This window comes from Tubulanus polymorphus, chromosome 10 (genome assembly GCF_964204645.1).
Source record: "Tubulanus polymorphus chromosome 10, tnTubPoly1.2, whole genome shotgun sequence".
Taxonomy (NCBI): Eukaryota; Metazoa; Nemertea; class Palaeonemertea; order Tubulaniformes; family Tubulanidae; genus Tubulanus; species Tubulanus polymorphus.
In genome coordinates, this window is record NC_134034.1 from 10,073,789 (window position 1) to 10,097,059 (window position 23,271).

The following is a 23,271-nucleotide window of genomic DNA, read 5'->3' on the forward strand; positions in this document are numbered from 1 at the left end:
AGCTTAATAATGTTCTCCCAAAAAATTTAAAAAAATAAACAATAGAATGTATGGTTTTGTACATGAATTCAGAAGCCGGTTTATTTGGCACTGATTAAATCTATTTCGCTAGAAATGACATCTATACAATAATGACCGATGATTGAAGATACAAATCTCGAGTACGTAAAGAAATATTGCTGTAAAAATGAAATCAGGATTATCAGGGTTCAAAGGTGGCTTAGGAAATTTAGGGCCATTTTCTCAGCTCATGGTTCTCACAGTTACATGAATTAAAAATTCCCGAGTATTTCATGGGTGATTATTCAATTTTGTCAAATGGAAAATGGGGGCCTTGGTAAATAGGGAAAAAAAGATCAGATACCTGTTACCATCATAATACAGTCAATAGTGGTGACTGGTTGATAAAGGTGAAGCACTTTCGGAAATTAATAAGTCAGCACTGAAAGGATTAAGTTTCACTGTAATGTATTAAATCTGAGCTACAAAATATCTACAAAGCGAAAATTATGCAATTCCCGACCCCCTTAGGACATATTTTGAGTATAACGCACACAAAATCTGCTAACAATTAAAGTAGCATATTTCTACGGGTAGCAAATTCATCTAGTTCAGAATAACTTTCTTATTAACAAAAAAAATGCATAAAATTAATCGTCCGTCGAACTGCAACGTAGAAATTTACTTCTTTTTCGAAGCTGAAAAAAAAAACATTGAAATGAATTTGAAGCAATCTCTAGAGAAACTAGCGAAAACAACGCACTAACGAATTTTGTTCTTACCCGCGACGCCGAAACATTTATCCCCTTGACGAAGTTTACTGTGTAAAAGAAAATATATGCCGTTTAAAATGTATCTAGACCCTTAAAGAAAAGATACGTGTCCCTAAACAAAATCCCCCTATGACGTCATCAAATTGTTTAAGTAATTTGATAGTTCCATTAAATTCCCTCAACGACATCACCGCGCTATGTTTATTCTCATTGGAGTGATTATAGGCTAGAATACTTACGCTCCAACCGGGAGTTCTTTATAGCTGACTTGCTTGCGATTTCTAGACGAGCGTTTGCCCTCCGGAGCGCTGCCACCATCATCCGAGCTATCGGAAAAATATAGACAACAATTTTTTCACAGGGTGGCTACTTTCATTTGAACGAAATTCCTCGACTTTTCTCTGATTTCCAGGTTAAAAACCCACCCTCATTTCCATCATTTATGCATTTTAGGATCATTTCAGAGAAGAACTTGACGAAATTCAGACCCATCACTCACCCGGCTAGCGAGACAATTGATGTTTTTCGACGCAGGGGGAACGACGTTTCCAACTCCTCCTGTTTTTCTGTATTTTCTTCCTGTGAAACCGCGCGACGAAACGATGAAAAAGAAAAAAAAGAACATTTTTCAAATATCTTCTTTTAAGTTGCATTCGCTAATTTTCAAGTGCAGCGTTGTATCAATCATCGATTACTTGGCTGTCGTGTACCTGATTTTCGATTTCTGGTGCGATATTTTCCACTTCGTCCATATCTAACTGTTTTTCCACTTTAACCTTCGTCGTGCGTCGAGACGACGTCGTTTTCTTGGCCGCCGCGCTTTTCTTGGTCGTCGATTTTTTCATTTTCGTCGGTGGTGGCGCCACGAACTCGTCGTACGAGTCGCGGTCCGCGTTCCTCGCCGATAAATCCGTTTTGCTCGTACGTTTACGAGATATTGTCGATTTCGATCGTTTTTTCGTCGCGTCGTTGTCCGCTGTCATCGTCGTCTGTTCCCCGACGACGTCTGCTGTTCTCCGTCGGCTCGTCGTCTGCTCTTCCTCCTCGTCGTCGTCGGAAACGACTACACGACGATTCGTCAGGTGGCGCTTGCGTTGCACTGGTACGACTGGTGAATCGTCGCGTTCGTCCGACGACGATTTCGTCGCCGTTTTGCGCCAGTGGCTTTCGCGGCGCTTTTCCGCAACGTTGCTACTAGCGCCACCTTCGATCCGTTTCAATAATTTCTGAGTTTCGTCCTCGCCGTTCCCATCATCACTCTTTTCGCCGATTATTGCACTTTCCTCCTTCCTAGTTTTTGTTCGTCTGGCGTTTGATTTCTTGCTATTACCCATTTCTTCATTGCCCAAAATTCGTTCCTCCTCCAAATCATCCTCAACTTCATCCTCCTCCTTTACCTTCCTCTTTTGCACCTTTTCCTTCACCTCCGCGTCATCATCGCTACCACAAACCACCTCCTTTTCTTTCTTTTTTCGCTCATTTTTCACACCCTTCGAATCATCATTTACTTTCTTGCTATTACCAATTTCATCTCCAATTTCTTGATCGCCCAAAATCTGTTCCTCCTTCAAATCATCCTCAACTTCATTCACCTCCTTTACCTTTCTCTTTTGCACCTTTTTCTTCCTCTCTCTGTCATCATCACTCCCATGAACAACCTCCTTTTCTTTCTTAATTCGCTCATTTTTCGTTTCCTTCAAATCATCATTAGATTTCTTGCTATTACCATTTATTACCATTATTTTGTCATTGCCCAAAATTTGTTCCTCCTTCAAATCATCCTCAACTTCATCCACCTCCTTTACCTTCCTCTTTTGTACCGATTTCTTCCCGTCCGCGTCATCCTCGCTACCATGAACGACCTCCTTTTCTTTCTTCTTTCGTTCCTTTTTCCTTCGCTTCAAATCATCACAATCTTCATCAACTTTTTCTGCCATTTTTTGTGCCTTACAGATTACATCTTCCTTTTGCTCCTTAACTTTGGACTTTTCATCGAGACAATCTTCCGCGAATACCATTCGGACATCCTCTACCGCTGCAGCTCCTTTTTCCGTCGGCGCAAAATCTGAATAATCGCCGACTTGTTTCGCCATTTTGCTTTTACTTTTCGTAGCGACTTTATTCCGCGTTTCCTCCTTATTTTCATCGTCCAAAATATCCCCCTCATCATCGGAAGGTAATTTCGCCTTTTTGCGCAAAACTTTCGTCCGCGTGGAAATTTTCTTTTTCGCGACTTCTTTCTTCGGTTTCGTCGCCGCGTCGATGGCAGCAGCAGCGTCCGTCTGCTTCGATTCATCCGCCGAATCCGGAACTTTCCTCTTCTCAACGCGAGCATTTACCACCTTTTCATCATCGGCATCTTTCTCGTCGTTATCATCTTCATTTATCAAGGCGTCGTCGTCTTTATCGTACGTCGTATTCAGAACTGATTGCTTTCGATGGGAATCCGCGGCCACCTTGTCGCCGCCGACGACGACCGTCTCGTCCGCCATGTTATACTCCCCGCTGCCGGCGGGTGGCGTTGCTTTCTCGGTTGAAACGGCTGCCACGTCTGAGGCTTTGTTATTCTCGCGGAACTGATTCAGCGTGATCATCGGTTTACGTACGGACTCGTTCGCCGACATGTCGAAAACCGTCAGATTTGCATTGGCAGCCGCTTTATCCGGAGTGAAGCCTCGGAAATCGAATTTCGACGACGAATCCAGTTTCGAGTCCGCTGCTACCGCTGCCGCAACACGGGTTTTCGTTTTTGTCTTCTTCTTCGGCAGCGGCGCGTCTTTCTTCGCGATCGTGACCGACGCGACCGTTTTCGAGAAATCGCGTCGACCGGCTTTGAATCCGAATTTGCCCGGTTTGTTGACAGTCAAATGAAACTGTTTCAGTTTATTTACCGCCGCCCCCGACGACGAAGACTCGTCCGACGAAGCAGACGTCGACGACGACTCCGTTTTCTGTTTCGTCGGCGCCATTTCGATCTTACCGCTCTCGTTGACGGCCGCTTTCCGCGCTCGAACGCCCGGCGGTTTCAAACGCGATTCGTGCGTCACCAACGACAACTGACGACGTTCGATTTGATTATCGACGACGTCGGCAGACGGCGCCACGTGCGCTTGCTCCGAATCCGACTCCAATTCGGGCATCACTTCGTTTTCGAGCAGGTCGAGGTCGTCGACGTGGGGTAGCTCGATATCGATCGCTAACGTAGCAGTCATGTCCATCGGACTGTTCGGGAACGTCGTTTTCTCGAACGCCTGCGCCGGACTTTTAGTCGGACTCAACGAATACGTCCGACGTTTTCGCGCCGTTCTAGATTTATCGTCGTCATCGCCGTTGACGACGATCGACGGAACTTTCGCGGCAGCGCCATTGTTGCTATCGCTTGCCCTCGATGGCTTACTACCTCCGGATTTCGATTTTTTCCGCGTGGAAAGTCGTTTCGCGCCGAGCGACGTTTTCGGAGGCGAACACGCGATGAACGTGTACGAAAACGGCCGATCCGCATTTTCCGGGGTAGCGCTATCGCTCGTATTCGTAATGCCGGAACCGGACTCGGCGGCGGCGCACATCTTTTTAACGAGCGTCGGTATCGGACGATCGTCCGGATTGACGAACGGTTTGCAACTATTTTCCGCGGTGCCCGACTCGCCGTTGTTATCTACCGGCTCGTCTGCTGCCGCCGCCGTTGCTAAGGTCGCTGTCATCTCTTCGCAGTCGCTCGGTATGTTCGAATGTCGGATTTTTTTCGATTTTTGGAACGCGGCGGCCGTTTCGTAATCCGTCGGCGCGTCGCTACCCGCTCGTTCGTTATTCCCAGTGTCGCCGTCGTCTTGGTTTGGTCGGGTTACGACCGACAGCCGGTCGACCAGTGCCTGAGCGATCGAACCACGCTCCAGTAACCCCGAACGACGACTGTTGCAGCTGCTACGACTGGAGTTACGTCGAGACAACGCCTCGTCATCCTCATTTACTGAAACAAGAAACCAGATTCTTAATACAGACTTTCAAGATTTTACTGCATTGAATGTTTTGAAAGTTCAGGGCCTGGTTTCATAGACTGAGTATCAAAGTTATCCCTAGGGGTAAATCCTCAATCTGGGTGACAACCACCATAGTTACAATGAGAAACCATGGTTATAACTGACAAATTTTAAAATGTTCCCAGGGACTATTTCTCTTCCACATCTATGAAACCTAGCCCAGAAGAGAAACTCAGTGACCTCTAAGGTTAGCACTATCTATCGCTATATAGGTAAACTATTTATTTGACGCATGAGCTTTCGCTACTAATGTAATATATAGAAGCTTCATCAGGTGATTGAGTGATGAAGCTTCTATACATTAGAAGCGAAAGCTTGTGCGTCAAATAAATAGTTAACCTCCACGAGCGAATAAATCAGAAAAAATATCTTGGTTTAAAATCTAACAATTCCTTCATTTCTCATTGAACCACTGATAGAGAAATGTGTGGTCAATAGCATTATCTGACTTTCCCGAGTTCTCCAGGTTTTCGGAAAAATTCGTCAAATTCCTTTAGTTTTTCCAGATTTTTTTCTAGATTTGTCTGATTGTCTGAGTTTTCCAGATCAGTGGCTATGTGAAACTACACCAAGAATTTAAGTTGAACATTTTCAACATCGTATGTGCTTGAAACATTGTTTTTACCTGTCGACATGTTGTGAGCGGGAGCGTCCGCGTATAACGATATGTTGTTCAATTCGTCCAATAGCACTGATTTTTCCACGATCAATGACAGATCAGATGGCGCCGCTGTCGGCTGATCAGCAACCGGCACGCGAGCGGCAACTTTGTTCAAACAACGTCGTTTCAGTGGTACACTTGAAAAAAAACAAACAAATTCTATAGAAGTTTTTTGTGACATACCGGCATATTTTTCACTGATCGGATTTGAGCGGAGTCTACTGTATCATCCAACTCAGATATATCACTCTCAAGTCAAAAGATCAGACTTGAGCCGAGTCTACTGTACCATCCAACTCAGATATCACTGTCAAGTCAAAAGATCCGACTTGAGCGCAGTCTACTGTACCATCCAACACAGATATCACTCTCAAGTCAAAAGATCTGACTCGAGCGGAGTCTACTGTATCATCCAACTCAGATATCACTTTCTAGTCAAAAGATCGGACTTTAGCGCAGTCTACTGTATCATCCAACTCAGATATATCACTCTCAAGTCAAAAGATCAGACTTGAGCGGAGTCTACTGTACCATCCAACTCAGATATCACTGTCAAGTCAAAAGATCAGACTTGAGCGGAGTCTACTGTACCATCCAACTCAGATATCACTGTCAAGTCAAAAGATCTGACTTTCAGCGGAGTCTACTGTACCATCCAACTCAGATATCACTCTCAAGTCAAAAGATCCGACTTGAGCGCAGTCTACTGTACCATCCAACACAGATATCACTGTCAAGTCAAAAGATCCGACTTGAGCGGAGTCTACAGTACCATCCAACTCAAATATCACTCTCAAGTCAAAAGATCAGACTTGAGCGCAGTCTACTGTATCATCCAACTCAGATATCACTGTCAAGTCAAAAGATCCGACTTGAGCGGAGTCTACTGTACCATCCAACTCGGATATCACTGTCAAGTCAAAAGATCAGACTTGAGCGCAGTCTACTGTACCATCCAACTCAGATATCACTTTTTACTCAAAAGATCCAACTTGAGCGGAGTCTGCTGTATCATCCAACTCAGATATATCACTCTCAAGTCAAAAGATCAGACTTGAGCCGAGTCTACTGTACCATCCAACTCAGATATCACTGTCAAGTCAAAAGATCCGACTTGAGCGCAGTCTACTGTACCATCCAACACAGATATCACTCTCAAGTCAAAAGATCTGACTCGAGCGGAGTCTACTGTATCATCCAACTCAGATATCACTTTCTAGTCAAAAGATCGGACTTTAGCGCAGTCTACTGTATCATCCAACTCAGATATATCACTCTCAAGTCAAAAGATCAGACTTGAGCGGAGTCTACTGTACCATCCAACTCAGATATCACTGTCAAGTCAAAAGATCAGACTTGAGCGGAGTCTACTGTACCATCCAACTCAGATATCACTGTCAAGTCAAAAGATCTGACTTTCAGCGGAGTCTACTGTACCATCCAACTCAGATATCACTCTCAAGTCAAAAGATCCGACTTGAGCGCAGTCTACTGTACCATCCAACACAGATATCACTGTCAAGTCAAAAGATCCGACTTGAGCGGAGTCTACAGTACCATCCAACTCAAATATCACTCTCAAGTCAAAAGATCAGACTTGAGCGCAGTCTACTGTATCATCCAACTCAGATATCACTGTCAAGTCAAAAGATCCGACTTGAGCGGAGTCTACTGTACCATCCAACTCGGATATCACTGTCAAGTCAAAAGATCAGACTTGAGCGCAGTCTACTGTACCATCCAACTCAGATATCACTTTCTAGTCAAAAGATCTGACTCGAGCGCAGTCTACTGTATCATCCAACTCAGATATATCACTCTCAAGTCAAAAGATCAGACTTGAGCGCAGTCTACTGTACCATCCAACTCAGATATCACTTTTTACTCAAAAGATCCAACTTGAGCGGAGTCTGCTGTATCATCCAACTCAGATATATCACTCTCAAGTCAAAAGATCCGACTTGAGCCGAGTCTACTGTACCATCCAACTCAGATATCACTGTCAAGCCAAAAGATCTGACTTGAGCAGAGTCTACTGTACCATCCAACTCAGATATCACTCTCAAGTCAAAAGATCTGACTCGAGCGGAGTCTACTGTACCATCCAACTCAGATATCACTGTCAAGTCAGATATTGTTGCTGTATTTTCTTACTCACGTGTTCGTTGTTTTGGCGTCGATCTCGTTCTCTTTATCACTCGACTCACCGGCCGGTGGTGCAAGCGATAGTTCGTTGTGCCCACCATCGTTGCCGACCATGTCCATCGCTTCACAAGTCAGTGAACCGATGTTCCGCAATACGGCGCGCAACTTTTCATTCACCACCTTACAATGAAAATATTTTAGATAAAACGGTTAAAATCTTAACCCAAAACTAGCTGGCAGTACACTCCAGTAATGCAAGTTCAGGTTAGTTTGTGGTATATATATATATATATATATATATATATATATATATATATATATATATATATATATATATATATATATATATATATATATATATAAATACATAGTATATGCATTATTTTATTTTCTCCAAAAAGATTGTTAAAAGGAAGGAGAGGGAAGGACCAAGAACTGGGGAGTCTAGAGGGAGGGAGGAAAAGGATGGGAGAGGGAGTGAGAGGTGACAGGGAGGTGGGGAGTGAGTAGTGAGACCTAGAGCAGATAGCGGGGATGAGGTGAGGGGGAAAGAGGATAAGGAAAAGAGGGAGTGCGAGGTCGCGCCATCTATCACGGCGTACCTGCATTCGCCGCTCAACTTCGATTTCGATCTCTTCGTTTTTCAGGTTCGTCAGTTTTTCCATCGTGACCAGACGTTCGTGTAAATCCTGTTTCTCTTGCTCCATCTTCAACAGCGCCACCTGCATTTTGTTCAACTCTTCTTTATATTGCGTCAGCGCCTTGGCCAACGCGCGATTGTTCACTTGCAAAGTACGCTTGACCATCGATACTGAATTATAAGAAAAATATTTTCGTAGCTAAACCAGAATTTTCTCCGATGAGCAGACGCTGAAAATAGCGAGTCAATTCGAAGCCACCCACTATACAAAAAGGGTGGCTCCAAATGTGCTTATCATGATATTCTCAGCATCATCCTCTAGAAAAAAAGGGATAATGCTGAATTCTGCGATGAAGATATTCCCGGAGCCACCCACTATACAAAAGGGTGGCTCCAAATTATGTTGCAACCACAGAGCAACGCTCTAAGAGATAATAGGACCGAATTCTGCGACAAGGATATTCTAGGAGCCACCCACTAGATTATGGGATGGTTCCGAATGAGTAAATAAGGAGGATTCAAAATTTGAAACTGATCGATACGAACCATTCAGACTGGTGTTCAATTTTCTTGAACGCGACCCCGTGCTCGCGTTCATCTTTTTCTTCTGTCTTAAAACCATTTTCAAGACCTTCTTTCGAGGAGGCTCTTGCCTGACGGCGACCGGAGGCTACAAGATAGAAGAGAGAGGAAAAACCTTTTTAATATTTTTTTCAATTTCAGCCTGGAAACTTTTTTTTGTGAAATCGTTTTACCAAAATGTTTAATTCTGAGGAAAAAAACCTGCCAAATGCTGAACTTCTGATGATTCAAACACTTCATTACATTTTTGGACCCCTCCAAGAAGCCCAACCTTGGCCTAATGTCTATTTATTAATGGATGAGACCTGTTCTTCTGGGATATTTTGCTTACTTTTTGGGATACATACCTCTTTTATGTCTTAACAGAATGCCAAAAGTCGCGGACAACAACTGAATATCCGATATATTTCCAGTTCTGTACCAATTAGATGGATTGGCAAAAAGACTCCTTAAGTCCAGTTTAATGAGAGAGAAAATCCTCCATTTTGTGAAATTTCTTGAATTTTTACATTGTCACCACGCCTACAAAATGAAGTTATTTTTCTTGTGGGGTCTCAACAACTAAATCAGGGTGGCGTAGGCATGGTAACAATGTTCAAATCCAAGAAATTTCACAAAATGGAGGATTTTCTCTCTCATTCAACTGGACTTAAGGAGTCTTTTTGCCAATCCATCTAATCGGTACAGAACTGGAATAATATCGGATATTCAGTTGTTGTCCACGATTTTTGGCATTCTGTTAAGACATAAATGAGGTATGTTCCCCAAAAAATAAGCAAAATATCCCAGAAAAACAGGTCTCATCCATTAATAAATAGACATTAGTCAGTAACCTGGCTGTGGTTTAGTTTCACGATCGGATATTTTCATGTTGGTATAAGCCCATCCGATTATAAAAAGCTTACCACCAACGATTAGGTAACTAACTAAACCTGGCCTAGCCCAACAAGCCAAGGAAGGCCTGCTGGGGCCAGCCTTCTATTCCATCCGCCCGGTGTCTCGTAAAAGAATTAATTTCTGCACAGCCTAGGGAATCAAAATGAATAGCTTTTCACCCAAATATTTCATTCTTTTTAGGCCAATTTCGAATCCTTAACACGTCACAGGCCTCTTTAAAAATAGAGATTCTCAACAAGATTTCCATCCATCCAGAATGAATTTTTTCTTTCGATCGCAATCATTCTCACTCAAATGCACGAAAATTATACTACGATATTCTCGTTTTATTAAATTGCCAAATTTCATGAAAAGCTCGAATTTATTACCGTCTCCATTTTAAGGCGCAGATCTCAGCGAAATTTAGACGTCATAAAATCTTCCCCGAAATGAAAATTTTCAAATCCGCCGCTTCGACTTCCGTGTCAAATCAATTCAATCAACCGCATTTATTGAAGAACAAATTTGACCGCGATCATAGAACTATGCCGCGATCAAGCTAGGTCTAGATCGATATCAAGACTCCAGGAACCATGGGTGAAAATTCCTTATTGGGAAAAGAGTCGACAATTTTTTACAGCAGTAAATTTTGAAACTGCGTACGATATAAAGTTAATTGAATTTGTACAGTCCGTTCGTTAATCATTTGTTCCGCATTTTGTTCCGCGTGTGTCCGTGACAGCGTTCCCTTTGTTCCGCGTGTGTCCGTGACAGCGTTGATTTGTTTTGACAAGAAAGAAGAGGAGGGAAATGAATGAAAAAGTTTTTTGACGTTTCATTAATGATTGCCGACAGCTTTCCGAATTGTAGCCGATATGTCAGTTTAGTTTGTCAGTGTCACGCGAAAAAAAGAAGTTTCGACTGTTTTTGGTGGTAAGTACTGAACTTTTTGAAGACCAAACAATTTTTCAGTTTTTGAAATTCTGAAAATAATGGAAATCAAATTCCCCAAAAAAACTTTCGCTCCAAATCCTTATTCTGTGCTGTTGACAAGTTACTCTTTTGACTTTGGCCTTGCTCTTTATTTTCACTGTCTCTAACCGGACTGCTTTTCTTAAAATGAAAAATGTTGACTGTGGTGGACTGTGTCCCATTATTGTTGGTGGTCCGCAATGAGCTTACCAACGCTACTCTTAGGCATGCACGTTCATTGCAAGCTATTTCTGATTGCCACGGTCATCAATTGCTAATTTTTGACAGGTGCTAATATGTTGCCGCAGCAAATTTATTTCAATTTTGTAAAAAAATGGTAAATTTAAAAAATGTCATTCAGGGAATTATTGCATGCATTCGCTACCAATAGTTCCAGCGCCATTGGGCGGGGGGCTTATGGATGACAAGAGCTAGTAAAACTAAAACAAAAAAAAAGTAGTGAAAAAAGTAACGCTTCTAAAATATGCTTTCTAGGCCTATTGACTAATTTTCAGTTCACAGGCCTAATTAATTATTAAATGTAGTTTGTGACAATAATCCGATCATGAAAATAAACCACTGACAGATTGATGACTAGGCCTACCCCGCACTGGACCAAGAAGTGCTTACGTCAGAAACCTTATTATTGGTAGTATTTCAGTAACCAAACTGTATGGTTCAAATGTGGTTTAGTTTCCTGATTGGATACAACACAGGTCTATGGGTAGCCTAGTCTGAATACTAGTGATCACGGCTAGGTACTAGACTATGGGTAGCCCTGTCCCTTTCCGATAGGCCTAAGAGTAAACAAGAAGTTGTGCTAGACCCTAGGTGAGGCGGGAGGGGGTTAGCAAGGGTGTCAAATTTATATTTTCAGTTCTGCGCGTGCTTTCAGTTGATACACATAGACCTGAGCGTGACCTATTGGAAATAGTCGTTAACTAATCAATTCAGATCAATTAGTAATCATCTATCAGTTCTATAGAAACGAATAATTATCTGCCTAATCAATCAATAATTAATTAGTAATTAGCGCCTGACCTGCCTCTATATGTATCGAGGTATTTGGTCAGCATATTCACTTCAGCTTATTGGAATATTTCTACAAGGTTTGACATACCGTGTAGATAAGTAGAAATTAGTTTTTCTTTTCTGATTACCCGTAGGTATTTCACCCTATAGGCCTTAGGCTATTTAGAGTAGTTGGATTTTAGCGATCCTGGAGCCAGTCACTCGAAAGTTTCCTGGCAGATAAACGTCATATTGACAAATTGAAATTGCATTAGTGGCGTTTGTTCTAGCAACTTTTGAGCGAATCCTAGATCTAGTTCCATAGTTGTGCGTTAAATAGTTAAAACCTGAGTTCAGAATCAGTTCATTTTTGTTACATTTCGATATAAAAATGAGAAAACCAAAGAATAGGGCCTATTGTAAAAACTAAAGTGAATGTCTTTCTGACAGTCAGAAAGTTGATTGATATTTTACAAGGACGTTCATTGAGATCTAATGAATACAAATTACCGTTTGAGGAATTTCGACTTAACTTTTTGTTTTAGTTTAGTCAATAGATTTTGAAACTTTAAGTTTTTCATCATTAACCCTTTCAGTGCGTCTACACCGCAGTGCAGTGTATGAATCGGTGATGGATTTTGCTAGTACACCGCACTGCGGTGTATTGATGTAATTAGTAATTATCTCCCTTGAAAGATGGCAGCACCTGTCAAACATAGTGAAATATTAGTAACTAACAATACACCGCACCGCAGTGTAGACACACTATAGTGGTATTCCCGTTATTCAACACACTAGGGTGGAATTTTTCAAAATTTTCAAATTATCTCCAGCACTATAGGTTATTGATTAGTCGGCACTGAAAGGGTTAACATGCAACAAGTTTATCGTCGTATTATGTACGATAAAGAATTTCTCGGTGTTTTCGCTACTTTACAAAGTAAAACGTTCGCCATGAATGTAGCCTCTCCGCAAATTTTCATTGAATATCTTAACTCACAGAACCAAACCTTAACGCAGAGAACTGCTCAACCGGATCCGCGATCATCATCTAGACCTTATCCCGTGTTTCGATATTTTTCTTTCAGGCATAATTGGAGAGTCGCGATCGTCCGACTTCTCTCAATTCGAGTGAAAATTCGTAAATATGTCCGTTTCGAAGAAGGATATGAAAGATGTGGCCGACATGGTTAAACATAAATTGTAAGTTAGGTTTTTTTTTGATACAGCTCTTCGATAAAAATGATTTTCGATGAAGAAAAAATGATGAATATATCGTAACATTTTAAACCGGGAAGAATTTAAATGATTTGCTCAGGGGTAATTTTTTGCGTTATAACATGGACAAATCAGGTAAAAGTCAGGGAATTGCTCAAAGGTTTGTTTGAGTTAACCAGTGGATAGTTGACATAGTGGCAATTAAAAGTTCATTGTTACTATGGCATCTATCCACTGGTTATCTTCAACCAACTTTCGAGCAACTGACCCCAGGGAATTTGTAAATCAGCGGAAAATGGCCACCCTGATGATGCGATATGGCGTAAAAGATTTAAAATTGTTCGTGAAGTTTTTTTGTTTTTCCATAATCAGGGAACTGTATTTCAACGAAGAAGTGCGAGCCGGCCGTTTTCATTCCAAGGGCAAATTTGTCACCACTCCTCGCATGGTAAGTAAGGGAAACATGAAACCATCTCTAGAAAGAGTAGAAACGATGATTTATTGTCGTATAAAGTGGTCAACCCTTTCAGTGCGTCTATACCGCAGTGCTGTGTATGAATCGGTGATGGATTTTGCGAGTACTCCGCACTGCGGTGTATTGATTTAATTAGTAATTAGTAATTATCTCTCTTGAAAAGTACTAGTAACTAATGATACACTGCGCTGCGGTGCAGACGTATTATAGTGGTATTCCCATTATTCAACACACTGGGGTGGAATTTTTAAAAATTTTCAAATTATCTCCAGCACTAAAGGGTATTGATTAGTCAGCACTGAAAGGGTAAAGCGTGATGAACTTTGCTCGTACACTGCATCACGGTAACTAGCAGCTAGTTTTTATCTCTGCTCATCTCTCAAGATGGCAGCACTTTCAATCCTTGTAAAATATTGCAAACTAGTGATACACCGCTCTGCAGGGTAGATGCACTAAAGTGATATGTCCGTTCTTTCATCGCACTGCAGTGGAATTTTCCGAAATTTTCAAATCATCCCCAACACTCATAAGGTAGTCGGCACTGAAAGGGTTAATAACGTTCGAGGGCCTCATCAACGCAAGCGTTCGTTTGAGGTTTTTGGTTTTTTTACGCGGTTGCGTTTCGTTGTTTTGCAGCATCAGTACGATTTCGTGTATAAAGTCATCGAGCGAACCGAATTAGAAAACGTTCATCACCTGAAACGTCGTAAACTGAAACAGCAACGAGAAGAAGAGGAGAAGGCGAAAACTCATTCTCAAAATGGCAAAAGGTAAAGATTTCGAATTAGACCGAAGCCTGCAGTCTTTTAATCGATTCGCAAAGATTTTTGTTGATTTCGCGTCCTTACAGGGTTCTTACAAACCAGGGCAATCAGGAATTCTGGACTAGGGATTGCTTACACAGGAAAAAGTCTAGGAATTTGAATTTTTGGTGTCTTGTTGTTCTTGCTGGTGACGAGTACCACAATGAACCTCTTGATAAGAAACAGCCCATACTGAGGATATCTTAATAATTGATAAATCCGGGAATTCTCAAGTCAGGGAATTTTTGGTGTCTTGTTGTTCTTGCTGGTGACAAGTGGCACGAGGAGCTCTTAATAAGAAACAGCCCTCACTGAGGATAATATGATTTGATAAGGGAATTTGAATTTTTGGTGTCATGTTGTTCTTGCTGGTGAGGAGTACCACAATGAACCTCTTGATAAAAAAAACAGCCCTCACTGAGGATATCTTATAATTTAATCAGGGAATTATAGATCATAATGGTCAGGAAAATATCGCGGAATTTCGGATTCCCTGACCTGTTAGTACCCTGAAGTCACTATTCTAGATTTGATCCAAGTCCGAGGATGTTGTGGTCGTTTATATTCACAATTAGATTCCTCAGGAAGTTTCTCTAAATGTTCCCTCAATCAAACGGTCGGGATTTCAATCAAAACTTTGCGATTATTTTCTCTTATTGAGTCTATTTGTCTGTAATTCAGAAATGCGTCTGTCGCCGCCGTCACTCCGTCTGTGAAGAAAAAACCGGATCGAATCGCGTTACAAAGAGACGTCGACAGACTGACCGAACAAGCAAATCAATACATCGTAAGCATTTTACCACGTCCTTTCGTAAAATATGCCTGCCTTCATAAATAACCCTACGACATCATCAAATTGTCTACGAGTGATTTTATGTTAGACTCGTCCAAAAACGATCGCTGCCTCTAAAAATCCCCCATATGAGATCAATGATATCCGAATTGAATTGGAATTCAAGCAGATTCAGGGGCGAAATATCAAATGGATACCTAAAAGAGTTAAGATTCTTCAGCTTCCAAAAAAGATGTGTTTATGTTCTGCGATGAATTTTTTTTTCGGGGTGCCCTTTTATTATATGATATGCCCTATTAAGGTGGTGTACCACTCCCTGAATCAGATCCTAGATTCGTTTATTTCGATAAATTATACGATATATTGTTAAATAAATTGAAAGACCGAAAATATCCCTTGACTTCTCGAGCGAGTTACTATAGGCGTATAAACGTGTTTTCGAAGTATAATGTATTTTACGATCTCCCGATGTTTTTTCCGTAGAGCGAAATACCGTTGAAACGTCTGCAGATTCTACACCGTTACCGACCGACTCGCGAGTGCGACGATACCGTTTCGAACGGCAAAGTTCACAACTACGTTCGCCACGTCGGGTGTTCGTTGAACACCGATAAATACATCGAGTTCTACATGAAAGAAGGTCAGTCGGAGTTCATTTGATTTCGCCTTTTGAGCTGTGATCTCCTAAAATGAAAAAAAAATTTAAATTCTTACGTTGCTCTTCCATAAGAGATGCTCCCTCCTAAATTCCCAGTTGACGTTATCAATTGATCTATAGACACTTAGATGGCTTTGATCCATGATTATTGCTAAAATAACCTATGACATCATCATGATGTAATTGAATTTGAAAAGAAAATCGTCGGTATTTTATAGGTCTTGGAACAGGGAATCCTAGTAAAAGTGGACGCCTACAAAGACTACAAAATCCATCGAAGGTTCGTCCATCATCTTTGATGATCCTTTCGGACATGCATGTCTGTCTTTATTTTCATGCTGTGTCTTGCTTGTTTTCCAGAGTGCCACCAGTCCTAGACAACAACAGAAACCACCTGTTGATAAAAAACCACCGCATTTCGTCAAGTAAGTTTCATTTGTTGCGTGTTTTTTCAAATGGAAAGATGGTGGTACGAAAGTTGCTGGATAGTGTAGAATTATGTAACCTATGCTTACGAATACTTCGCAAAAGTCTCTGCCCTTATTTAATGTTGCTATCGAAAGAAATCCTAATAGTACAATAACCACAACGTGGTGAACCGATAACAAGATAAAAACCCACTAAGTACGAATTAAAATCGAGAATTTATTTATTCAAAAATTCTAAATAAAAAGACACGACATTTTGATCTCACACCTGACGATGATGTCCAGGTTTCGTTGTATAAAACAACTCCCTAGGTCTACATAACTTAAATATGTTAAGACCATTATCATTTACGTTGCACAGAATTAAGAACGTTTCATCATCTCGTTCGGGCTAGAATTCGAGATTATGATTTATAGAATTGTAAGTTTGATTATCAAACTTTATTTATCTATACGAAGGCTTCATTTGATACTTACAGGTCACTGACTAGCGAAGATCTGAAGAGTAACGCGTCGAAAGAGATGACTAGTCCGCGTTCGAGGAAAAGCAGCGTCCAATCAAACCACCAGACCGAAACGGCGGTTAAAAGCGACGACGCGGCATGCCACGAAGCCGACGTTCCCGAAACCGCTGAGACGGATTCGACGGAGCGTGAGGATACTCAGGAATCCGGCGAACAAGAAGTATCCGCCGAGAGTCGAAAAGTGGACGTCGTGTTAGGGGTTGAGCGTGATCCTCCGATGAAGGGCGACGACGCAAATTCAGTCACCTCAAAGCGTAGTGACGTTGAGATAAGCGTCGAAAGTTCCGGAAATTCTGTGAAATCTGGTGACAAAAATCAGGTCACGAGCAGCAGCAGCAGCAGCAGCAGCAGCAGCAGCAGCAGCAGCAGCAGCATCAGTGTGCCTGAAGTAGAAGAAAAAGCAGAAGAACGCGTTATAGAAGTCACGATCACTAGTCGGGAGAGATCCCAAAGTTCCGCATCGGACGCATCCGCGAAAAAAGGAGAAATGAAAGACAAGGTCGAGAAGGAAAATTCGGGGCGAGCGAAGAGACATAAATCGCGGAAGATCAGCCAATATTCGACGAGTTCTTCGTCATCGTCGAGTCGGAGAAATTCCGATCGAAGAAAATCGTCTCCGATCGGAGAGAATGACGTGAAGAGAAATTCCGTTTTAAAGACCGTTGAGAACGACGCGATCAGCGATGATGGGCATGTTTTCCACGCGTCGACACGAGAGGGCGAAGATGCGATCATCGCGATCGCCGACGGACGATCGGTGAAGAGTCGCTCGGACTCATCGTCGAAGTTGTTGGAGTCGAGCGTTTTTTCGGATGACGAATGGTCCGCGGGCGACGAATCAACGGAGAAGACCGACGGAGAACGACAGCCGCGATCCGTCGTTAAAATCGTCGATATTTCGAACGACGGAAAAGTTTCCGCCAACGAAAAAGAAAAGGATTCGGCCGCCAGTTCTTCGGCGATGGACCGATCTTCTTTGGGCGTCGAAGCGGAGATGTCGCAGACCACGGTCGCTGAAGTCCATCCCGTTCGAATCGAGGAAGACAAGGACAACTCCGATGCAGAGTCAGTCGCGTCATCGCGGAGCAATCGGTCGTCCGTTTCGTGGAAAAGCACGACAAGTATTTCATCGAAATCATCCTCGTCATCGTCGTCGTCTGAGGCATCAACGGAACCGCTTTTGTTTCCGCGTCGCCAACTGTCTTTGTTGGTCGATAACGATCGCGCGACGAACGACGACGCCAGTTCGACAGTTGCGAAGGTCGTCGGTGATACAGGCGAAACGAATGAGCGTGATAAAAATGATGGAGATACAGTCGTTAAAAAGGACGTTGAAATAGTTGAGGAGAAAGATGAAAATGATGAGGAAGCAGTGGTAAAAAATAATGAAGAAATAGTCGAAGAAAAGGAAAGAATCGTTGAAAAGGATGAATTGATAGAAGAGGATATTCTTACTTTGGAACACGTCGCGCCCGAAAGGAGTGAGGTTAAAGATGGAAACTACATGGATCAGTTGGATGTCGAATGCGCTGTCGAACTGGATTCGTTATTTGATGAAAATGATCGCGATCATGATGATAAAATTCTTGAAGATACAACTGTGACTAATCGTATTGATGATGATGCGGCGATTGTAGGTTGTATCGATGAAGATGCTGGAAGTCCAGACGCGAGCGATCGCGGACAACCCAATGCGAAGATAGAATTTTCGCTCGGTGTGTCTGTCGGTATGGACGACGATGGTCGAATTCCGCATTCAACGCTGTCTTCATCCAGCGACGATAATTCTGAATATAGCAGCGACGAGTCGAGCGTAATCGAAGAAAAGCTGCAAGAACCAACGATCGAAGCTACTGGTGACCGAGAAAATAGCGAACTCGTAGTTCCAAATTACAGCGATGAAGCTTCAATCGAGATTCGAGAAAACTTTGAAGAACCAATAATAGAGGCTCCAGATATTCCAGGAAAAAGTGAACTCGCAGCTCTGAATTATAGCGATGAAACTTCAATCGAGATTCGAGAAAGCTTTGAAGAACCAATAATTGAGGCTCCAGATACTCCAAAAGAAAGTGAACTTGCAGCTCTGAATTATAGCAATGAAACTTCGATTGAGATTGAAGAAAAGCTTGAAAGTCCTACGATCGCTGCTTGTGTCAGTGATGATTCCGATGATAAAGATAATTTCAATGCTCCAATTTATAGCAATGAAACTGCAATTGAAGAAAAGTTGGAAGGTCCAACACTCAGTACTTCGGTAAATGAGGATTACCAAGAGAGTCGGCTTATTGCTCCAACTTATGGCAACGAGACTTCGAATGAAATTGAAGAAAAGTTGGAAGGCTCTTTTACTGCTACTGTGACTGATGGGTCCCAAGCAAGTCGGCTTGTTGCGCCAACTTACAGCAATGAAACTACAATTGAAGGGGAACCGCAAGAACGACGATCTGTACCTGCTCCTACTTACGATAATGATATAGAAACTCATGGTGAACTTGTTGCTCCAAGCTACAGCAATGAGCCTAACAAAGAACATGGAGAAAATTTCGATAAACCGATGCTCACAACTGTTTCCGATTCTAATGAAGTTGTAATTTCAGTTCGTGGAGACTCAAAAACTGTTGAAGGAAAGCAATCGGAATCGAACCTTGTCGCTCCAGTTTACGATAACAGTCGTGCTGACGACTTGAACACTTTCTCGAGAATACCCGAAGAAAAGGATTCCGATGTTCTGACGTCGGACACGAGTTCTTATGTGTCTTCGAATTCCGATTCAGAAACTACGAAGCCGCCATCAGTGCAGCTTGAAATCTCGGGCATGGAAGACCGTGAAAAGGAAAGCGAGAAGGAAACTAATGACGAAGAGGTTGAGAGAAGAAGGTTGAGAGAAGAAACCGAAAGAAAGCACGAACAGTACGGATTCGGACGGATGAGATTCAGGGGTGAGGCAACGCTGATTCCGGCTAGAAAAGAAGACTCGGAAACTGATAAAGCGGGAGATGTAAATGTTGAGACAAAGCTCGTTGAAACGAAGGTGGAAAATGTAGAAGAGAAAGATAACGCGGAACCGGTGTCGTCCGGTGCGCGATTAGATGAAGAAAGCGGAAATCTAGAACTGGATAGAAAAGAAGGAGTTGAAGTTGTTACAGGTTTTGGCGTCGATGCCGGAGTAGAAATTAACGTTAACAAAGAGGAATATAATGGAAACGAAGCTAATTTCGAGTATCGACAGCCGAGTCAATGCCCGACGGGGGAAATCGAGCAGAATTGGCAAGTCAAGACCAGCGATGACCAGGAATTTCCTCAAGAAGACTCGAAGATATTCAGCGAAGAAGAAAAAGATGTCAACGGATTAGACGACGGGGAACGAGTGGAAGAAGATGGAAAATTGATCGAACATTCGGAAAACGGTGACGAATTCGACGACAGGAATCATCACAGGACGCGCGGATTCTTTCGCGACGACTCGTCGTTGAGCAGTCAGTCGACTCTAACGGTCAGCAGTAAGATGAGCGATATAAGCGATGAGGATGATAGCGAAGATGACAACAAATCGGTTGATTTCGATGTGCCGCGAATGTACGAAGCGCGCGATGATGACGAAGAGAAGCGAAGCGATTCGTCGCCGACGTCGTCACCTCCTCAGATTTCATCGTTTTCCGTCGTTAGCGATGAAATCGTTCATAGAAATGCCGGCCCGCCGACGCGAACTCCAGTCAGTCCGCCTACCCCACCTCCGGTCCCCGGCGAAAATCATACGCGCCAATATCGATTGCCAGCGCCTCAACCACCGCGAGCGCCAGGTGCCCCGCCGCCTCAAATGCCCACGCCGACCCCATCGAGCATTGGTGGTGCGCCCAGTCCACCGCCATCGCCCAGAGATTCACCACCGCGCGTACCGACTCCATCCTCGAGCCCATCCCCGCCACCGAGCTCGGCTGATCTCGAAATCAAAGCGGCCACCATGCTGGAGAGTATGTACGCTAATTAGATGCCTTTGAAGGACAGCTCATTAAGTGGCTATGATCGCGCACATATTCCAATTTCCAGGGTTCCTGACTGCAGGTCACGGAAAATCAAGGAAGTATGGTTTGATTTTTCGTGGAATTCTTGTAACAATTCTTGACTTCACGGATGTGATGAGTGGCACAAGGAACCTCTTGATAAGAAACAGCGCTCACTGAGGATATCCGATAATTTGATCAGGGAATTTGAATTTTTTTATTTGAATTTTCGGTGTCTTGTTATTCTGGCTGGTGATGAGTGTCACAAGGAACCTCTCGATAAGAAACTACTCTCACTGAGGATATCTTGAAATTCAATCAGGCAATTTTTGGTCAAAGGGTCAGGGAAAATCAGGGGGTAATTTCGGGGAATTTTGGTTTCACTGATCTGTTAGAATCCTGAACTTCAGATATGGCACAAGATGTATTTTATCATGTCATTTCGGATGTACGTCCACATCGTATTTGTGATTTTAAAAGGTTGTGATTTTTGTGATATATTTTGCTCACAGGAGTGCGTGCGTGTACTTGCTCTGCGTGTTTGCTCAAGAACGATAATGGAGTCTATGCAAACTTTTTTATTGTACTCGTATACAATGTTCACGTGAATTCATTAAAATTGAATGTGCTCCCATTGTTTCTATAACCACAGTTCCACGGTTGCCTTTTCTAATTCGACTCTCTTAAAAGCCCGACGCGCGTGCGACAAAACGTCTGTTTCATCAAAGAATGACATAACACGTTTTTCACGAAACGTTTTGCATAAAAGTTTTACCCGCAAGGGATCATTCATTTATTACGTACGCATAAAATTTGAATTTTTCAACCCCCCTCCCCCTATGTACGCAAAATCGGCCATTTTTTCATATACATTAAGCATAACAGTACGAAATTGCACTGACCCCTCCCCCTCCCCTAATGCGTACGTAATAAATGAATGACCCGCAAACGAAAATAAAAAACGTCCAACACACGGCAAAACTAAAACACATCATCCAAAACGTTTTTTCCATGCCGTGTGCGTTGAACGAAACGAAAACAGATCGAAAATGTTTTTCACAGGAAAAAAAAACATTTTCTACTGGCTTTGCACACCGCGGATTTTATTAGGTTTTTAAGTTCCGACCAAACGTTTTCTTGCTTTTATCCGACTGTGGATTTAAAATCAAGAGTCAAAGTTCGACTGGTAGTTGTGGAAATGGTTCTTTGATGGACGTGGAAACGTTGGCTTATTTATGTTTAAGTGTATACCTATTGTAGGCATGTTATCCTACGTGTAGCTTGTTATGTTGCATTTTATTTATGTATTGAGATTATTTTAATAAGTTTCTTTTTGTAAACTGTAACTGTAAACTGATTCGGTATGTGTTACTTTGAGAGTTTGTACATATGTATCTAACATACTGGATTTATAGACATATAAATCCATAAAATTAACTTTAAAATCTTTATTAGACTGCTGAGCTGAGATTGTATGATTTATTAAGGATAATCTGAAATTATTTAAGATTCAACCCTAATGCAAATAATCTGCACGAGACATTTCTGATTGAAAATGAACTACAAACACTAGACATTTGACATTATCAGCAGACTTTCAACAACTGATCATCCACACTTCACTCCATGAGTTCAGGACTTCACCGGAAACATTTTTAAATGAAAAAATTCCAAAAAATAGACTAGTGGTGTCTAGGCTACCGTGACCTATATTGTAATTCAAATGCCTTATATTATGTAGCCTAGGTATATTTGAAATTGTTTAATAAGGTACTGGTAGTAATAATTTTTAACGTCATTTATGTATGCAGGCTCTTTCCATTGAATCAGGAATGGATTTTTTTTTTGGGGAAATTTGGAAAGTTGCCTCACGATGAAACAGATGCCTTAATGAATGAACGATAAGTCTGTGATAATGTATGAAAAATATTGCACAGTTAAGTTTTGAGAATCAAGTTTTGATATCTTATACATGTATTCGCTATTGTTAATCGAATTAATTACCTATTGTTTATTATGCGATAAAATTGAGAATATTCCGTCCTGAATAAGATTATTATCTTACCATTGGTTTTCGAGATGTTTTGTTTCAACAAAAATAAATTATTGATCTGCTTTCATGACAGACGATGATATAAAAATGTGATACGTTTGTTAGTCTCTTAAGGAAAACCCGTTCAAACTGTTAATCTGCGTTCGAGCCAGGGGTAGATCCAGGGCCTCATTTTGAAGAACCATGTCACGATCCCAAAAGGGCTGCACTATGATGTCGATACAATCCCGCCAGGCCTCTCATGCATGATAAAAATCTCGAAATGAAATTTAAAAAAAAAACACGTGATGTTCAAATATTTTTTCAGCTTTTTTCGCAATTTTTATTGATTGATAAATATCAAAGCTACAGCAGTTTAATAGTTTAATACATGATTGTTGCCACGCGAGCCGGCGACAGATTCCACAAGGTTAACTAATGATATTAATGATGATCATGATGATCGCGACCTTACTCACAAGTTCTTCTTAACTTCAACTTAAAACAGATTTAAACACTCCTGATTTTGTAGGCGACTACACAAAACTCCGCTTAAGTCGGATCCGATTTACTCGGAGATAACTGTTTAACTCGAGAGATGTTTGTCAAAACATTTTGATGACACTAAAATATATTGAGCTG

At 41.9% G+C, this 23,271-nt stretch overlaps 1 protein-coding gene across 1 annotated transcript; it reads right to left on the minus strand.

The window, feature by feature from the left end:
* Window positions 1–68: 68 nt before the first annotated feature.
* LOC141911588 (uncharacterized) lies at window positions 69–10,153 on the minus strand. The gene is made up of 10 exons (XM_074802573.1): window positions 10,104–10,153; window positions 8,803–8,926; window positions 8,219–8,427; window positions 7,630–7,796; window positions 5,436–5,608; window positions 1,484–4,740; window positions 1,273–1,352; window positions 1,013–1,099; window positions 783–820; window positions 69–698 (listed from the first exon to the last, which is right to left on the minus strand). Exons 1-10 carry the CDS (start codon window positions 10,110–10,112, stop codon window positions 682–684), a joined length of 4,161 nt encoding a protein of 1,386 aa, XP_074658674.1. The 5' UTR covers window positions 10,113–10,153; the 3' UTR covers window positions 69–681.
* Between the last annotated feature and the right edge of the window lie 13,118 nt (window positions 10,154–23,271).